Source organism: Sebastes fasciatus, chromosome 8 (genome assembly GCF_043250625.1).
Source record: "Sebastes fasciatus isolate fSebFas1 chromosome 8, fSebFas1.pri, whole genome shotgun sequence".
Taxonomy (NCBI): Eukaryota; Metazoa; Chordata; class Actinopteri; order Perciformes; family Sebastidae; genus Sebastes; species Sebastes fasciatus.
The window spans coordinates 11,584,575-11,604,109 of NC_133802.1; the positions used below are offsets into that span (position 1 = coordinate 11,584,575).

Sequence of the window (19,535 nt, forward strand, 5' to 3'; positions counted from 1 at the left end):
TTATTATTATTATTATTATTATTATTATTATTATTATTATTATCAGCAATAAAAGTATATGAGCTCACTGCCTTTCCTTAAGAAATCCACCGATCCCCAGAAGTATTACAGCTGACCATACCATACAACTGACCATAAAGCCTTGTACTGTATTAAAGGCCATGTATCACAAAATAAACACATACACTGTATATGATAAACACATTTAGACTATGTTTAGTCCAGTCATGATGAATGGTGAAAACCAATGCAATGAGGATCAGCATTGACACTCATTATGATGACATGCTTATTTGGTGCCACCCATAGGAAATGCGACCATACTGTAACTTTTCTATACAGTATTGCACACTACAAGCCCGTCTCCAGTGTGTAGAGATGAGTGTGGGTTTATTATAGTAAAAGCAATGATGACAATGATGAATCGATGGTTGACGGTGTGATAGTGTGAAACTTACATTTTCGGTGGAATGCACTGAACACAAATATTCGTGTCGGCCTTGGTGTGAAAGGTTTGAATGAGAAAAATCGTTAACGAATATTCCATATTTTTGTTTAATTTTTTCGTTTCGTCCCCGGTGTGAAAAGGCCTCATGCTGTGATTTGGTATCAAAAACATTTGACAACTTTTGATTTCTGCAAGAATTGCTTTTTTCGGCAATTTAATGGCGAGCACTTCTGTTATGGAAACTGCTCAGAAAACCCCTTATTGTCAATCTGAATGCTCTAGGTCTCTAGTTTGTGGCTGTAAAGTTTCATGAGGCTGTGATTATCCTAGAGGTCACCATAGGCCATTTTATACAGTGAGGTCAAGTTTCAAGAAATGGTCTCACCACAATGAAATGGTTACTATGGGGACTAACATCAACACACATGAATATAATTGGAATCATTGGATCCACAAGAGTCTCAGTTTTCCAGTCATACCCAATTTATCTAAGACTGTTTAGGGACCCCAGTATGCATTTTAGAATAAGCAAAAATAACACATTTATACTGCATTCAAAAAACAAAAAAATTGCACTTGCCCCAAAATTGCATGTGATTATCATAAAGTGGGCATGTCTGTAAAGGAGAGACTCGTGGGTACCTACAGAATGTTTATGGTATCTTATATTTTCCTGATTTGTAATCACCATCATTTAATGTGTTGTCTAATACTGTTTTCCTCAACCCATGCTTGATCAAAATTATTACTATTTCCACACAGTAAAATCACTGAAGTTGGAGGATTCTTATGCTATACTATGCTGACATGGTTGTCAACATCTCTAATGTCTTGTTGTCTTTTGAAGGCACATTGTGCATTATAGTAGTTACATATATATACTGTATATATGCAGTACCAGTACCAATATACATTAATCTGCTGTTATTCTTTTATGGTCTTCCTGTGCATCCCTTTGATGTGCAGTTGATACAGGGGTGTTGCTTCTGTGAAGCTCATACAATTTGCATCCTCTTTATTTTTACACCTTCGCACTATGAACTTCCTGTTTCGATCCAAAGATATCATACATAGCACGGAGCCTCCCCACTGCAACCACAATATGTCGTCATGTTCTCTCAGCAAACCTTTCTGAAAGTGAGCAGTGACATTTTCAGAATAGTTTAAGTGCATTTTCTTTTTTAATCTGATCTTTTTTGAGCTTGTTAACCGTAATATGACCATCACATAGATAAAACCTTGAGCCGGTACAATAAATGTGTAACAGTGGAAGATGATGCAATACAATTGTTTAATTTCACTCGCATATCAGACAATTTACACCAGGGGAATTTAACTAGGGGCGATAGGCAGCCGTAAAACAGCTCGACGGGCAATTAACATATACAGTATAATGTTTAACATGTTACTATTTTTCTTGTGGTACACCTTCATATGTGATCTGAGCCATGGCCACACTACTAGAGTTTGTTGGAAGCGGATGGCTGAACATCCGACGAGCTCGCTGGAGTAGTCGTCTGAGCCGAGCAGGAATATCTTCACTTACATGGAGGTAAACCAGAGGGTTGAGAGCACTGTTCAGACACACAAGGCCACGACTTATCTGTTTAGCAATGTAGACTCCATTGAACCATTCACGGCATATCTTCTGTTTGGACAAAACTCTTGACCAGAGGTTGAGGTTCTTCAGTACATGATAGGGGATGTAGCAAACAGAGAAGAGAAGAATCAAGATGAGCAACAACTTCAAGCTTCTCTGTTTCAGTACCTTGTCGGTGGTATTTGTGCGGCAGAGAACGACAATCACATGTCCATAGCAGCCCAGTGTGATGAGGAATGGGATACAAAACCCAGTGAGTGTCCATCCAAGGCTGTATTTCAGGTAATCCTCAACATAGATGGAACTGGTGGTATCATAACATTGCACAGTGTTGTTTCCAGATGTTTTGTTGTAGAACATGTCTGGAAGACTTTGAACGCTCACCAACAGCCAAACCATGACGGAGATCCCCACAGAGTGAGTGACAGTTATTCTTCCCCTCACTCTCATTGGATGGACAATGGCCAAGTATCTGTACACACTTATACAAGTCAGGAACCAGATGCTGCCATATAAATTCAGATTGAAGCAGAATCTTGTTATCTTGCAGAATGTATCTCCAAAGATCCATTTACTCCCCATAATGTAGTACACCATCAAAAATGGTAGTGTGAGCAGATACAGAATATCTGCTAGTCCAAGGTTGAGAACAAAAACATTGATGATCTTTAGCTTCTTCCAGTTTTGCAGCAAAGACTTCAATCCCCATCCATTAGCTACCAGACCGATGCTGAAGACTAAGATGAAAACAGGAGGCAGAAATCTGTCTGCAAAGTCAAAGTTGATAGGAGGACAAGAGGAGTTATTCATTCTGTCTCCTCCGTAAAAGCAGTAAATATTGTAAAGCAAGTATGCTGTGGCGCCGAGAATGGTTGAAGTAGCTGGGGCAATTTGTCTTTAAAGGTTGCTTCCTGTGGAATATTATTCTTAGTTAACTTATCATTGCAAGATTAAACAGGAAATGCATGTCATCTACCAAGGTGGGTAGATGCAATGATAAAATGGTGGTTGTATGACGCCACATAGTTCATAATTCATGATTAAACAGAAAAGTTCAATGTGAACTCTGAAGGCAGGTTGATCCAATGATTAAATGACACACAGGATGCATGGAAACATATTTTTATCTTATGATGTAAAATTCCCCTTCATGAACAGGAACATAGCTCCCAAACGCCCCGCTCTTGTGGTATTCACAACCTCGTAAGTGGAACGTTTCTGAAAGCTCATAGTTTAAGAGACGTGACGTGTTTTTTGAAGTTGTCAGAAATGGCGGGGGCCATGGAAGTTATTTTTTCGGTGCATATTAAGTTAATATATTGTATTTTTAGTTGTATATTGTTTTTATTCGTAATTTTATTTAATTTTATAATTAATAGTCATTATGCCTTTGTATTTTCCTGCATTATGTTACCCATTTGCTAGCTTTTCTATTTCGCAGTACTTTTTTTTCCGCAGCTGTGTCGATTTCTTCGAATTTTGGTTGCCGATAAAAACAAGCCAACCAATAAAATAATGAATTTTGCTTAAAGGGACTGTTTGTTCTTTTTAAGCGTATAAATGTACCAGGTCGGGACACATGAGCACGCATATATATGCGAGCGCACATATGCGAACGCGTGGCCGGCGTCACTGCTACTCTGTCTGTCTTAACTCACACACCGCGCGCGTTCTCGCTGTCTCGCTCCACCTCTAGACGTGAACGCGCGCTCACTCCACACCGCAGAAGAGTTAGTTTAGCTCTGAGAATATCTAGTGAATGTACAGTGGACGTTTGTGCAGAAATAACTGCTGCAGCTCCTCCAGACCAACAGAGGTTTCCCGTGTCTTGTGAAGTGACGGGGATCCGCAGAGAGAAACGTTATTGTCTCTGACCGGGTGCCGGTGTCTTCCCTGCTCTCTCCGGCTGCGGTCGGGAGGCGATAACGTTACTCGCTGCGGAGCCCCGCTGCCTTAGCCGGGGCTGAAGCAGGAAAAGCCAACACTAGAATCAGCAGTGGTTCATGGAGAGACCTTCGTCTGGTCAGCTAACATCACTGCCAAGCAGGTGAAATATAGAGTGATATTGTGGTTTTAGCTGACGTGTGTCGCCTCACTGTTTTGAGCGATGCTCGTTCATGTCTATTTAGAGCGAGCAAGCGCGAGTCCGACGCTGACTTTCGTTGACTTAACGGCCACAGGTGTCGCTGTTAACAAACATTTCTGAAAGTTACAAATAGATTTTCTCGGACATCAATGTCGTGTTCATACCGCCACACAACAATATGGATATTGATCGACTGATCCATTTGGTCTCACAAATAGTGTCCTCTTTAACTAACAAAGACAAGATTGTCAAGAAAATGAACACAAAGAAAACATCTGGGGAAGTATAGCAGTTTAACTTGCTTGTGATGGTGAGTAGTTGACAAACGAGGGGTAAACGTAATTCGTTGTCAGGGTAACGTATGGAGAACCATTCATTTCCAAGTGCATTGGATTATAAATTTCAGAAATTACATGTGGTTGTTGTGAAAGGTATACTATAAAGCCTGACCTTATAGGACAAGCAATAGCTGAACTTTAATTAGGCCTATTATTATTATTATTATTATTATTATTATTATTATTATTATTATTATTATTATTATTATTATTATTATTATTATCAGCAATAAAAGTATATGAGCTCACTGCCTTTCCTTAAGAAATCCACCGATCCCCAGAAGTATTACAGCTGACCATACCATACAACTGACCATAAAGCCTTGTACTGTATTAAAGGCCATGTATCACACAATAATCACATATACTGTATATGATAACACATTTAGACTATGTTTAGTCCAGTCATGATGAATGGTCAAAACCAATGCAATGAGGATCAGCATTGACACTCGTTATGATGACATGCTTATTTGGTGCCACCCATAGAAAATGCGACCATATTGTAACTTTTCTATACAGTATTGCACACTACAAGCCCGTCTCCAGTGTGTAGAGGTGAGTGTGGGTTTATTATAGTAAAAGCAATGATGACAATGATGAATCGATGGTTGTGTGATGGTGTGAAACTTACATTTTCGGTGGAATGCACTGAACACAATTATTCGTGTCGGCCTTGGTGTGAAAGGTTTGAATGAGAAAAATCGTTAACGAATATTCCATATTTTTTTTTTTTTTTTCCTTTCGTCCCCGGTGTGAAAAGGCCCCATGCTGTGATTTGGTATCAAAAACATTTGACAACTTTTGATTTCTGCAAGAATTGCTTTTTTCGGCAATTTAATGGCGAGCACTTCTGTTATGGAAACTGCTCAGAAAACCCCTTATTGTCAATCTGAATGCTCTAGGTCTCTAGTTTGTGGCTGTAAAGTTTCATGAGGCTGTGATTATCCTAGAGGTCACCATAGGTCATTTTATACAACGAGGTCAAGTTTCAAGAAATGGTCTCACCACAATTAAATGGTTACTATGGGGACTAACATCAACACACATAAATACAATTGGAATCATTGGATCCACAAGAGTCTCAGATTTCCAGGCATACCCAATTTATGTAATTCTAAGACTGTTTAGGGACCCCAGTATTCATTTTAGAATAAGCAAAAATAACACATTTATACTGCATTCAAAAAACAAAAAAATTGCCCATGCCCCAAAATTGCATGTGATTATCATAAGGTGGGCATGTCTGTAAGACTCGTGGGTACCTACAGAATGTTTGTGGTATCTTATATTTTCCTGATTTGTAATCACCATCATTTAATGTGTTGTCTAATACTGTTTACCTCAACCCATGCCTAATCAAAATTATTACTATTTCCACACAGTAAAATCACTGAAGTTGGAGGATTCTTATGCTATACTATGCTGACATAGTTGTTAACATCTCTAATATCTTGTTGTCTTTTGAAGGCACATTGTGCATTATAGTAGTTATATATATATGCAGTACCAGTACCAATATACATTAATCTGCTTTTATTCTTTTATGGTCTTCCTGTGCATCCCTTTGTTGTGCAGTTGATACAGGGGTGTTGCAGTCGGTGAAGCTCATACAATTTGCATCCTGTTTATTTTTACACCTTTGCACTATGAACTCCCTGTTTCGTTCCAAAGAAATCATACATAGCACGGAGCCGCCCCACTGCAACCACAATATGTCGTCATGCTCTCTCAGCAAACCTTTCTGAAAGTGAACAGTGACATTTTCAGAATAGTTTAAGTGCATTTTCTTTTTTAATCTGATCTTTTTTGAGCTTGTTAACCGTAATATGACCATCACATAGATAAAACCTTGAGCCGGTACAATAAATGTGTAACAGTGGCAGATGATGCAACACAATTGTTTAATTTCACTCGCATATCAGACAATTTACAACAGGGGAATTTAACTAGGGGCGATAGGCAGCCGTAAAACAGCTTGACGGGCAATTAATATATACAGTATAATGTTTAACATGTGTGGTGGCAGTTTCTGTTAAAACAAGACACAAACCAAGGTAACAACTTGTCTTTCAGTGAATTTAATAAAAAAGGCATACATTAATAACTAAAACATCTGCAGATGGACTGCAGATGGACTCACGAGCACAGCCACCTGTTGTGGACTGTGGCAAGTGAGCCCCGAATACAAAGAGTAGTCAGTATTTATACATTTAAAGCATAACACGAAGATAAGTGCAAAGAAGAAAGGAAGAGAAGAATAGAAAGTATATCAATGCGTCAGCACACAGCAGACAACAGAGCATCACAAGACATAACACGTATTTCAGCAATCTGTTGTTTGCAGTTACAGAGAACTAAAATGTCAGGTCACTGTCCTATGGTGACAAAGTTGAACATGTGAGGCCCTGAGATTGTCTAAAGGTACAGTGTTAAACTGCAGATATGAAAATTGCCATTACACATGTTACTATTTTTCTTGTGTTACACCTTCATATGTGATCTGAGTCATGGCCACACTACTAGAGTTTGTTGGAGGTTGATGGCTGAACATCCGACAAGCTCGCTGGAGTAGTCGTCTGAGCCGAGCAGGAATATCTTCACTTCCATGGAGGTAAACCAGAGGGTTGAGAGCACTGTTCAGACACACAAGGCCACGACTTATCTGTTGAGCAATGTAGACTCCATTGGACCATTCACGGCATATCTTCTGTTTGTACAAAACTCTTGACCAGAGGTTGAGGTTCTTCAGTACATGATAGGGGATGTAGCAAACAGAGAAGAGAAGAATCAAGATGAGCAACAACTTCAAGCATCTCTGTTTCAGTACCTTGTCGGTGGTATTTGTGCGGCAGAGAACGACAACCACATGTCCATAGCAGCCCAGTGTGATGAGGAATGGGATACAAAACCCAGTGAGTGTCCATCCAAGGCTGTATTTCAGGTAATCCTCAACATAGATGGAACTGGTGGTATCATAACATTGCACAGTGTTGTTTCCAAGTGTTTTGCTGTAGAACATGTCTGGAAGACTTTGAACGCTCACCAACAGCCAAACCATGACTGAGATCCCCACAGAGTGAGTGACAGTTATTCTTCCCATCACTCTCATTGGATGGACAATGGCCAAGTATCTGTACACACTTATACAAGTCAGGAACCCGATGCTGCCATATAAATTCAGATTGAAGCAGAATCTTGTTATCTTGCAGAATGTATCTCCAAAGATCCATTTCTCTGTCAAAATGTAGTACACCATCAAAAATGGTAGCGTGAGCAGATACAGAATATCTGCTAGTCCAAGGTTGAGAATGAACACATTGATGTTACCCAGCTTCTTCCAGTTGTGGAGCAAAGACTTCAGTCCCCATCCATTAGCTACCAGACCAATAATGAAGACTGAGATGAAAACAGGAGGCAGAAATCTGGCTGTAAAGTCAAAGTCAACACGAGGACAAGAGGAGTTGTTCATTCTGTCTTCTGGAAAGAAGTTAGTACAACTCTTTTCCTCCTGATCTGGCTTATGAGAGGTAAAAAGGCAGAAATCTGCTTGAAAAGTCAGAGCTCATTTGTTGATAAATTGTGTTGTTCATTGTCTTCTGGAAAGCAGTTAGTATAGGTCCTTCTCTCTGTGAGTGTGAGATAGAATAGATAGTACCAGAATTACAGCATGGGTGGTGCAGACAAGACTTCCTCTTTTATCTACACACCACATTTGAGATCCTGCACCTGCCAGTATCCAAGAAATTACATGGGTTGGCTGGTTTGTCTGATTTTTTAAATAGAAAATTAAAGTCGTCTAAAGTGAATCCATGATGAGCCAAAGTAACAACTTAGCCTACAACTACAGGTTTATATGTGATTGTGTGGCCTCACGTGTAGAATTTCTTTCTTTTTCTGACACCTCTGACAAAACCTTATGAGAAGTTGAAACTGAATGTCTAGCTCAAGTAACCTACGCTTCATTTCCAACATGAGAGTTTAACAACATTTATGTTATGCCTATTATATTACACAGCTTTATTGAATACTCAATTCTGATTGGTCAATCACAGCGTTTTATGGTCTGCTATTTCTTTATAGCACACTGTTGCTATGTATAACATAACGTTGCTATGGGCGCAGTTGTGGTGTCGGACTCTGGCGGACCATTTTTGTGTCAAAAACGCTTCAGGGTTTATTTCACAACAGTGACTGGCTCACTGTACATTATCCCTTACATATTTCTGTGTCAAAGGGCAGCTCCAAGAAGTAGCCAGCTTCTCATTATTCAAATAAACTGGAAAAACAAAGTTCGGAAACTTGTGTTTGGTGGATTATTTCTCTGTTGTTACAATGCTAATTGGCATTGTATTTTACATCGTTGGAAAGCCTGTTTATTTACCTTCGCAATGATGTCCAACTTATAAGGATCATGCATTTGTGGGATGAGCAGCACAGCTGATTATGTGGGTAGTGCCCAAGAAAAATTTGCCAAAATGCTCTAACCAGTGTATTCTCATAAGGCTACCAGGAAGCCTGCAATGACTGCCCTTCACCGTCAGGCCCATTTGTGCTGGTGTCGACAACACAGACAATGGAACCTGAACATGTGGGGGAATGTCATGTTCAGTGATGAGTCCAGGTTCTGTCTGCCAAAGTTGGACGGCAGGTCAAGGTATGGAGACGACGCGGAGAACGCTATGCTGATTGTAGCACCGATGGAGTAACAGCTTTTGGTGGAGGCTGTGTCATGGTGTGGGGCGGCATCTCCCTCACTGGCAAAACAAGGCTTGTCATCATTGAAGGCCATCTCAATGCAGTGAGATATCGGGATGAGATTCTGCAGCCAGTGGCGATCCCATATCTCCACAATCTGGGACCTAACTTCATCCTCCAAGATGACAACGCTCGCCCCCACAGAGCCAGGGTTATCACAGACTACCTCCACAATGTGGGAGTAGAGAGAATGGAACGGCCTGCCAAGAGTCCACACCTCAACCCAATTCGACATCAGGTTGGGCGTGCTGTACGTGTTAGAGCAAAACCTCGTTGGCTGACCTGCAACGAATCCTGGTTGAGGAATGGAACGCCATCCCACAGCAACGTGTGACCAGGTTGGTGACCAGCATGAGGAGGTGCCAGGCTGTTGGGGCTGCATATGGATCTTCCACCGCTACTGAGGCTCCTGACGGTGTATTAAATGAATAAAGTGTAAAATAGCCAATATGTCATGTTTGTTCCTTGTTACTGATAGAGAGTTCAATCATCCAATCCACCAAACAACTCAAAACAAGAGTCAACACCAACAGGAGAATACACTGTTTACCATTGACGGAGCATTTTGGCAAATTTTTCTTGGGCGCTACCCACATAATCAGCTGTGCTGCTCATCCCACAAATGCATGATCCTTACAAGTTGGACATCATTGTGAAGGTAAATAAACAGGCTTTCCAATGATGTAAAATACAATGCCAATTAGCATTGTAACAACAGAGAAATAATCCACCAAACACAAGTTTCCGAACTTTGTTTTTCCAGTATATATTCCTTCAAGATAAAGAAGAGGATTTTATGCCTCTTTATGCTGTTCTCGTGAACGCGATATTTCAAGAACACCTGCAGGGAATTTTGGCACAAATGTCCACTTGGAATCAAGGATAAACTGATTAGATTTGGGTGATCAAAGGTCAAATGTCAAGGTCACTGTGTTTTTAGCCATAACTCAAGAATTAATATGCTAATTATGAAGATTTCACACAAAGGTCTAACAGGATAAAATGATGAAGTGATGACATTTTGGACAGACATGGATGTAAACTGTAAAGCTGGGCATACACTATACGATTTTAGCCCGTTTCTGGCCCGAATTTTGAGCCACACGACTCATTTTAGAGTCGGACCGAATTTCAGCTTTGTCGGGCGTCATTTGCCGCGCAGTGTACGGGGAGGGGGAACCGAGGACCGATTAACTCCTCCCGACCGGCCGTCCATAGGCTCTCATACAGTTGAAGCAGAGCCACAAGCCGATTCCCCAACGTTAGTACTTTTTTTCTACTTTTTTTTTACAGTAAACAGAGCGTAGCTATCAAGATAACAGTGTACAATAGATGGTAAAACATAGCTAACTTACCTCCAATTCTCTCTGCAAAATGGTCGAGCCATATTGTCCACGTCTACCTTGCCACCTTCAAGGTCATATACGGCGGCGCCTCTTTTTAGACATTTCCACAAACAGGATGGCACAGATGATCAAGGCAGCATGTTTCTGTTCATGTTTTTGCTTTGTTGGCATTATTGTGACCCGTACAGACCTCTGCTAGCAAACAAACTTTACCTGCCTTGTAGCTTTCAAACAAATCTTTATTGACAACTGTCAACAGAACGCCCGCAGGAGACAAGGGCTGTTTTTTTGTCTATTTTACACGTGTAGTGACTGACGATCGGACCGTACATTAGTCATTAATTTGGCTTCATTTTTCACATAAAATACCAAAAATGACTTTTATGCTGCTGTGTATTACTGTGTGGAAGTTTTTAACAGCTTATCAGCAAAAAGCAGAACTGTACTGCACAATAGTAATTAATGAATGATGAAGTGAAACGTTGTGAAAAGCTACAGTATGTACAACATAACTACCGGTATATAAATATGTGAATACTATAATGTGAAAAAATATACATCAAAAACACAAAAATCATTGAGAGTACAAATGTAAAATATTGATACATGTTTCATCCCTCCAGAATTATTTACAACAAAACAGAAAAATGAAGAAATAAGTGCAATGTCACGTGACTACAAACACAAAAAAAACTGATAAAAGTTGCATTGCTCACGTCAGAAAACAATATCTGTCAACACAAAGGTTGGAGTCATTCTGTGGCATACATTCTATCAAACAAACATATTTCTAAATCATTGAAATTGGCTTTTTAACACATTATGTTATCAGTGTAAATATGTCTTTAAAACTATCTTTGTGACCAAATCAACATCATGGCCAACTGTCGTCAGTCCATAGTTTAGGTCTTTTAGGTGGAAAAAAAACTGTATTTGAATTACAAGAAATACGTTTTCTAGGTCCAGACGCAGCAATGCAGAATTACTCAAATGTAGTTTGTCCTCATGCCCAAAAATATTAACCCAGTGTAAAAAGAATGTTTACCTCCATATGACCTGTTCAGTCCTGATTTTTTTCAACTAAGGAAAATTGCAAGAATCAGACCACAACTTCAGTCTAAAGAATTGGAGAAAGTCAACTATGCTTTTATCTCATTAACAAATTTTCTCTATCTGTATTTATATCTATTGACTAAAAATCATCCAGAACTCTTAAAGGTACGGTGTGTAGGATTTGGGAGCTTCTAGTGGTGTGGTTGCAGATTACAACCAACTGAGTACCCCTCCGCTCACTCCTCCCTTTCCAAGACTGCAGTAACGTGAGCTGCCGAGTGCAAAACTGTAGTAACGCCGTTCGCCTCGCTCAGAGGCCATCCTTGCCATAATAACACCAGTTTAGGGGCAACGGAAGTCAGACGACAGCTGGCGGTACCACGGTTTTGCACTCTGCGGCTCACGTTACCACAGTTTCACAAGCGTGTCAGAGAACTACGGTGGCCTTCAGGTAACGTAAAAACATGAAAGTCTCTCTCTAGAGCCAGTGTTTAGTTTGTCCGTTCTTTGCTACTGTAGAAAAAGGACGGAGCAACATGGCGGACTCCTTGAAGAGGACCCGCTCCCTATGTAGATATGAAGGACTCATTCTAAGCTAACGAAAACGCAACGATTCTTAGTTTCAGGTGATTACATGGTGCCTTCAAATGGGGTCGTGTTTACCGTGTTCACGAGAAAAGTACATATGAACGCTCCCCTTTTCCCCTTTTATGGTATTCACGACCTCGTAAGTGGAACGTTTCTGAAAGCTCAGAGTTCATGAGTTGTGACGTGTTTGCTGACGTCAGAAATGGTGGATGCCATGGAAGTTAATTTTTCGGTACATAAAAATACAGTATATTGTAATTTTGGTCGTATATTGTTTTTTTCTTCGTAATTTTATAATAGGTCTGAGGAAAATGTTGATATTCCCATCGGCCTCATCTTATACCTCTGTCATTATGCCTTTGCATTTCCTGCATTATGTTACCCGCTTGCTAGCTTGCTAAATTGTTAGCCTCTGTGGCTTCTCGACGCCAACAGTAACATTAATATTGCCGTTGCTTGGCAGCAGTGTTCTCACGACTTAACCACTTAACACCAAGCATATTGTGTACACACTTCCCATGTTGTAAACACAAGCTCACAGGTTTCATTTGAAGGCACCAAAACACTAATGAAAATATGGTTATGAATATTATATTCCATTTCTGCTAATGGACCCCCCGAAATGTTACACACTGTTCCTTTAACAAAAACTAAATATAAATCACACATGACACCAGCTTTAGTTTCTCTCCATTGGCTCTCTGTCACTTTGACATACAGTACAAGGCATTACATGATCAGGCACCTCTGTACTTAAAGGAGTTGCTGTGCCCTCTGACCTCTACGAGGAAAAGTCTCAGAAGGCATATCAGTGCACATCTTTCTTTCGACCTACTTGTTTTCTTAAATCTATAACTTTTTTTGTGGGTTATACACTTATTTCGGCTTATTTCATATACTGTCTTTGCTGTCTCTTTTATCTCCCTCTTTCCCTTTTCTTCTTCTTGTATAGCACTTCAGTGTTTAAAAAGTGCTATATACTGTTAATTAAGTTTGCTTGCTTCCTCTAGATTTGCCAAATAATAAAAGCAGCGGAGTAATGGCCTCACAAGGGAAAAGGAGTTTGTGAATAAGTGCAGATTGAGATTGTACATGTGTGAAGATCAACGTCCATCCGAACTCAATCACAGTTTTTATCTACAATAATCATTTTCTCTTTCAATGTCCATAGATTAGAGGATGCCTCTGTGGATCCGCCTGGTGATACGAATCAGTCAGTGAATCAGTGCTTATACAGGCTGATCAGGGCCTGTACCCCCACAGAGCGGGGTTACTGTAAGGCGCGTAGGGGCAGTTGTTGTGACAAACACAGGAGTGGATCATCATCACAGGTCGCTGTAGCAGTCTGCCGGTGGGGCAGCGGAAGGTCACCTTAGCCGTGGTGGTCTGATACGGCGTGCAGCAGCGGAAGTCAGTGCACTGCCCGCAGTACCGCAGCTGGTAGGCACGGGTGCTGTAGCAGCCCTGGTGAACGAGCCGAATGGGCCCCGGCGACGTGTAGCTGGCCTTGCACCGCCCCTGCCGTCCCCACTAGGAAAAAAGCACGCACATACTAAAACTTACACATCAAAACTCCACAGGGTACCTTTACTTTAAAATGTGGTCGTGCACAACAGCTCTGTCTTTGTAAAAGTCAATTTTGTTAAATTTACCGTAGACCTATTTCTCTAGCCATGCAGACAATTGCTCAGGTTTTTAGATATTTGTTTCTGAGAAAATCTGACCATAAAGGTTTCAGAGATAATCGTCTCCAAAGTCAGCACATAAAATCCCAAATATTCTTTGTAGGGCTGTCCAAGTTAACGCGATAATAACGCATTAACACAAATTCATTTTAACGCCACTAATTTCTTTAACACACAACAATTTGTGATTTTTAGGTTGTAGCTCGGTTTTAAAGCTAGAGTGAAGATACTGGCATCATATGAAACTAGAAAACCTAAGGAATCCATTGGTACCAATCATGTCAAACTAGCTTGTTGCAAAGGAGGCTAAATAACGCTCCAACCTTAAATTTTGGCGAGGAAAAACTGGCATGGCCATTTTCAAAGGGGTCCCTTGAACTCTGACCTCAAGATATGTGAATGAAAATGGGTTCTATGGGTACCCACGAGTCTCCCCTTTACAGACATGCCCACCTTATGATAATCACATGCAGTTTGGGGCAAGTCATAGTCAAGTCAGCACACTGACACACTGACAGCTGTTGTTGCCTGTTGGGTTTGAGTTTGCCATGTTATGATTTGAGAATATTTTTATGCTAAATGCAGTACCTGTGAGGGTTTCTGGACAATATCTGTCATTGATTTGTGTTGTTAATTGATTTCCGATAATAAATATATACATACATTTGCATAAAGCAAGCATATTTATCCACTCCCATGTTGATAAGAGTATTAAATACTTGATAAATCTCCCTTCAAGGTACATTTTGAACAGATAAAACATGTGTGATTAATTTGCGATTAATCACGATTAACTATGGACAATCATGCGATTAATTGCAATTAAATATTTTGATCAATTGACAGCCCTAAAAATGTTGTTTCCCTGTATTGTGTTGCATTGACCATAGAGATTTCAGAGATACAGTAATTGTGTCCAAACTCAGCACATAAAACCAAAAAGATTTTTTTATGACTTGGGTGAACTGACTATTTTAAAGTCACCAGTGGAACTTTATGGGATATATGAACAGATAGAACCTGACATTATCCAGGAAGTAGAAATAAAAGAAACTCACCGTGGGTTTCCTCGGGAAGGGCTGAACTGTATGGCAAGGCCGCACTTTACAAAGTCGAGTTTCCATTTGTAACTTGCATGCTGGGTTCTGGTTCGAGACGCGTGTGGAGACTCCAGCCCCACAGCTTTGGGAGCAGGCGCTCCACTGGGTGCTCTGCTCTATACAGGTGGAGGCGGGTGGGACCAGTTTGTTTAGAGGGTGAGCCATCGGGAGAGCTGGCCACAACCTGCCGGGTCTCATGGCTAAAGAAACCAAATAAAACAAAGACTGGAGTGAGAAGCAAATTCAGATCACATCACAGTGTGAGAACCTTGCCTCAGTGACTCACTTCCACTTCAACGTCTCATCTGATTGTTTTTTTTTTGCTCACAAAACTTTCCAATTCAAAACTAATCCAATGCTTTGGATTTTTGTGAATATAAAAAAAACCAAAGCAAATTTCTGTTCCTCCCAAAGCAAACATGTATAAGTCATAATAATCAGCTGATCTTCAGGAATGACATCGCAGGTTTTGTATCCAAGAACAAAATGTTCTATTGCTGCTCTCGTAAGATTGTTTGACTCCGACAGTGTTTGCAATACCAGATGTTTTTAGAGTGGCTTCATTTCCCAAAACCCCCCCTCTCACATACACACTCCCCTTTTAATGGAGTAATAGTCTCTACATGGCTTCATATGTTTAATTGTTACACAGCTGCGGTTTGTTGATATGAAACTAGGAAACTTTGGACTTTTCCAAAGAAATGTGGGTTATATTTGGACTTTGGGAGTTTTCCTTTGGCCAGACACACCCCAGTTTAATACAAAAATGCTCCAGTAAAAACTTCCAGACATGACCACCAGTGACAAAATACTTATAAATGAAGGAAGGATTTTGTTACCAGATGGACTGATCATCGATGAACAATGTTTGTAGCAGAGAAATCCAGTGATAGTATAGAGATACATCTGACACTGAAAAATATGTTGTAAATATCCAGCTCTGATGTCAGGATATAATTTAAAGGAATAGTTCGACATTTTGGGAAATGCACTTATTTGCTTTCGAGCAAAGGCTTCGATGAGAAGATCGATACTACTCTTATGTCTGTTCATTAAATATGAAGCTATAGAGCCAGGAGACGGTTAGCTTAGCTTAGCAAAAAGGCTGGAAAAGGGGGAAACAGCTAGCCTGGCTCTGTCCAAAGGTAAAAACCATGAATTGTTGTTTCAATACCTTGGTTTTTGTACGGGTGAAACAAGCAAGTTATAAGATGTTCATGTGTGAGCTTTAGAGGTGCTAGTAGGTGGATTTTATTTCCTAGTTGGCTAGGAATGAACTTGCTAATTTGTGGCAACAACACAAGCGTTTATTTAATGTGTCTCAATGATTTCATCCATATTTTTATTTTTTCTTTGTGAATTTTCAGTACAAAGTAGTGCACAAACTAACATCGCTGTCGTCCGCCATGTTTGTTTACACTAGAGCACATTTTGATAGCGAGAGATTTTGCACGATTACCGTTTTTCTTTTTAGTCGGGACTCTTGTTGTTCATGAATGAATCTGTTAGTGTGTGGCGTGCTGTTTTGTCATTCGTTGCTCTCTTCCACACACTATAGGAACAAAACTGTCAAATTTATCATAACATGTCGTTATGTGAGGGGTCTCTCACATTTTCAAAATTCTGAATTGAAAGAATTGAAAAAATTCTAAATTCAAAAATGAAAAATCTTTTAGTGTAGACCAGCCTAAAGCTAAGCTAATCTGCTGCAGGATGTAGCTTCATATTTACTGTACAGACATGAGTCATCATCTCATCTAACTCTCAGTAAGAAGAGAGTGAATAAGCATACTACGAAGATTCTACTGTATTTCACTGCTGCTGCTAGTAAGAAATACACTTCATAGCATAAATTAAGGCCTGCATTGGAGGATGTTTGATGTATTCCTCCTTTAAGGGTTGATTTAACAGTCATAACTCATCCATCCACCTGTAGAGGTTACCTGTGATGGCGTCCTGAATGACTGTGTTCTCCAGGTTTTCGCACACCCATTCCTTGCAGCATTTCCCCGGTAGCCGGACATGTTGCGGGTTGGGACAGTCCGGAGTGGGAAGACGGGCATTCAGAGGACAAGCCGGCACACAGCTGACCCCTCCGCCTTTGCAGTGGCAGTAGGCGTCACAGGAGGGCTGAAAGGACTGGCCCTCGTGGTAAGTGATGCCTTTGAATTCACAGCGCAGCTCCTCCTGACCTGTAAGAAACACACAGCACAGACGGCGTCTTAGCTTTCTCGACCACACCTGTGCCTTGGATTGATGTGGGAAATTTAATCAGGAAGTGATAGGATTAGATTAGGTGATGAAAGGGGGGGGGGGAAATGGATGCAGGGGCATATAGCAAAGAGGGAAATGAGAGAGAGAGGTGAGGACACAGGAGCTGCTGTCCCTGCCAATGGTTATGTAGTTTTATGGGAAACCAGGCCTCTCTACTGAGAAACTGAGGAGTCTTTTTTTCAATCCATGAGTGTTGTCTCTGCAATCTATCATGCTGCTCAAAGGGCAGTCATTAGAGGAAATGTGTCAACAGCAATCCTGGAAATAGAAGTTGAAACGTTCTGGAAGAGCACCGCCACATGGCAGGCCGTCCTGCTCTGCTGAGCAGACTTACTGAGGCTCTATCATCCCTCCCTGTATGTCCTCCACTCTGTCCTACCCACACAGACATGGCCCTGGTTGTTTGCTTGTTATAAGAGGCACTCACTGACACACTCCCCAGCGTCTCCGGGGAAGCTGGCGCTGTAGTCGCACTGCAGTCCTCTCTGGCCGTCGCAGGGGAACATCTCAGTGCAGGGCTCGCCTCGCTGCCGGGGACACACCTGGCAGCACCGGCAGCCATCCAGCACCAGCGGGACTCCTGAGGGGCACTGGGGGACAGAACTGGGGCAAAGGCAGGGCCTGTCACACAGCTGGCACGCCACCTGCAAGGACAACACAGGTGGGACGCAGGTTAGGGGATGAGAGAACATCATTGTTGTCATCACCACAATGATCATAATCATCATCTAAATTATTATCCTCTTGACTACATTTTCCCATGAGGAGTAAAGCAAATATTATTGGTATTCTCAGAAACCGCATGCCGTAGTCCAACACAGTCAGGCCAAACCACTGTTCCCAATTACATGTATGTGGTGGAGCCAAAACACAGGCGAGACCTGGACGAGCCCAGTCTCACTTAACCAGAGCAGAAGAATCCCTTCTCTGCTTTACGACAGTGTTTAGAAAGACAGACCGCTGCTTGTTTTCACTCACTGTATTGTATTTCTACAAGGACAAGGACATTACACATTATCTCTTTACTGTTAATCAACTTTAAAACAGAATATTCAAGGATGCATTATCACAAAATGATAATGTGGAAAAGAAAAATGTGTCCTTGAATGTGCAGACAATCTGGTGTCACAAGAGTTATGTCAATAAGTTTATTTGCTTATCTTTAGGGCTGAAAGTATTTCATTTATTTCTCACTTTTATGATTCATTTTTTAAGCAAAAATGCCGAAAAATCTCTACTTCCAGCTTCTCAAATGTGAGGATTTGCTGCTTTTCTTTGTCTCATGTTATCTTAAACTAAATATTTTGGGGTTTTTGACTGTTAGTTGGACAAAAGTTAATGACTGTGATGGGCATTTTTCACTATTTTCTGACATTTTAGCAAATCAATTAATCATGAAAATAATCAACAGATATTAAAACTTCACAGTTAAAATTATTAGTTACAGCCTTGCTTGTCTTGTCTTGCACACATTGTAATCTTATTTATGTCCAGACAGGATGGTAATTATCTCCTCTTCTTCATTTCAAATCATGGTGGACAAGAAAATGTTAATCCACCCCAAAAACAAATAAAATAACTACAATCTATGGATAAATCATCACACTACGACTCACAGAAAAAATCTTCAACAATTCCAATATTAATCAATCATGTAATATTGGAGCCAAGAAAAATCACAGGAAATCAGCTTAAAATTTCCACACCTACACTCTCTCTCTCACACACGCACACACACACACACACACACACACACACACACACACACACACTATATAATCATCTCATTCAGAAGACGCTACTGTAAGTAAGCAGGAGCAGGCCTCACCTGTGCAGCCACACACAGCAGTACTATCACACAGTCACACAGCAGTCGGTCCATGGGGGCTTGTGTTGCTGATGGAGCTCGGTCTGTCTCACTAACCTGTGTGACGCTGTTTGCTAACTGCTCATTCTCGCGCCTGCTGACATTTATAAAGTCTGGACTCTGATGTCACAGACTGACTACCGTGTAAACAGCCACTGGACCGGCATCAGAAATGTTTCACATTCCTCCTCCCTGCTGCCCATTTCCACTTCCAGACACACACACACACCTCCACCCCCATGTCTTTCCCCTGTTTTTCCTCTCCTCCCTCTCTTTCCAGTCTTGTGGCGTTCTAAGTTTACACAGCTTAACACGAGCTGAGGGGAGAAAAATACATTAGGCCAGTTGTCTGCAAGTCAAACAACCTCCGGGGCTTTTGTGGTGACGATTTT

At 40.9% G+C, this 19,535-nt stretch overlaps 3 protein-coding genes across 4 annotated transcripts in view; all 3 read right to left on the bottom strand.

Annotated features, from left to right (window-relative positions):
* Positions 1 to 19,280, bottom strand: part of ccn5 (cellular communication network factor 5) — a 52,686-nt gene extending 33,406 nt beyond the window's left edge. For both annotated transcript variants that reach the window (XM_074643389.1, XM_074643388.1), the window contains exons 1-5: positions 19,105 to 19,280; positions 17,704 to 17,920; positions 16,946 to 17,194; positions 14,961 to 15,202; positions 11,622 to 13,747 (exon numbers count right to left, since the gene is read on the bottom strand). In XM_074643389.1, the coding sequence (XP_074499490.1) occupies positions 13,460 to 13,747; positions 14,961 to 15,202; positions 16,946 to 17,194; positions 17,704 to 17,920; positions 19,105 to 19,158 (1,050 nt within the window). In that variant the 5' untranslated portion in view covers positions 19,159 to 19,280 and the 3' untranslated portion in view covers positions 11,622 to 13,459. The remainder of the gene's footprint in view (positions 1 to 11,621; positions 13,748 to 14,960; positions 15,203 to 16,945; positions 17,195 to 17,703; positions 17,921 to 19,104) is intronic.
* On the bottom strand, positions 1,721 to 3,036 carry LOC141772402 (P2Y purinoceptor 1-like). Its single transcript, XM_074643340.1, has one exon. It carries the CDS (start codon positions 2,856 to 2,858, stop codon positions 1,857 to 1,859), a length of 1,002 nt encoding a protein of 333 aa, XP_074499441.1. The 5' UTR covers positions 2,859 to 3,036; the 3' UTR covers positions 1,721 to 1,856.
* LOC141772401 (P2Y purinoceptor 1-like) lies at positions 6,481 to 8,764 on the bottom strand. The gene has a single exon (XM_074643338.1). It carries the CDS (start codon positions 7,942 to 7,944, stop codon positions 6,943 to 6,945), a length of 1,002 nt encoding a protein of 333 aa, XP_074499439.1. The 5' UTR covers positions 7,945 to 8,764; the 3' UTR covers positions 6,481 to 6,942.
* Positions 19,281 to 19,535: the final 255 nt, after the last annotated feature.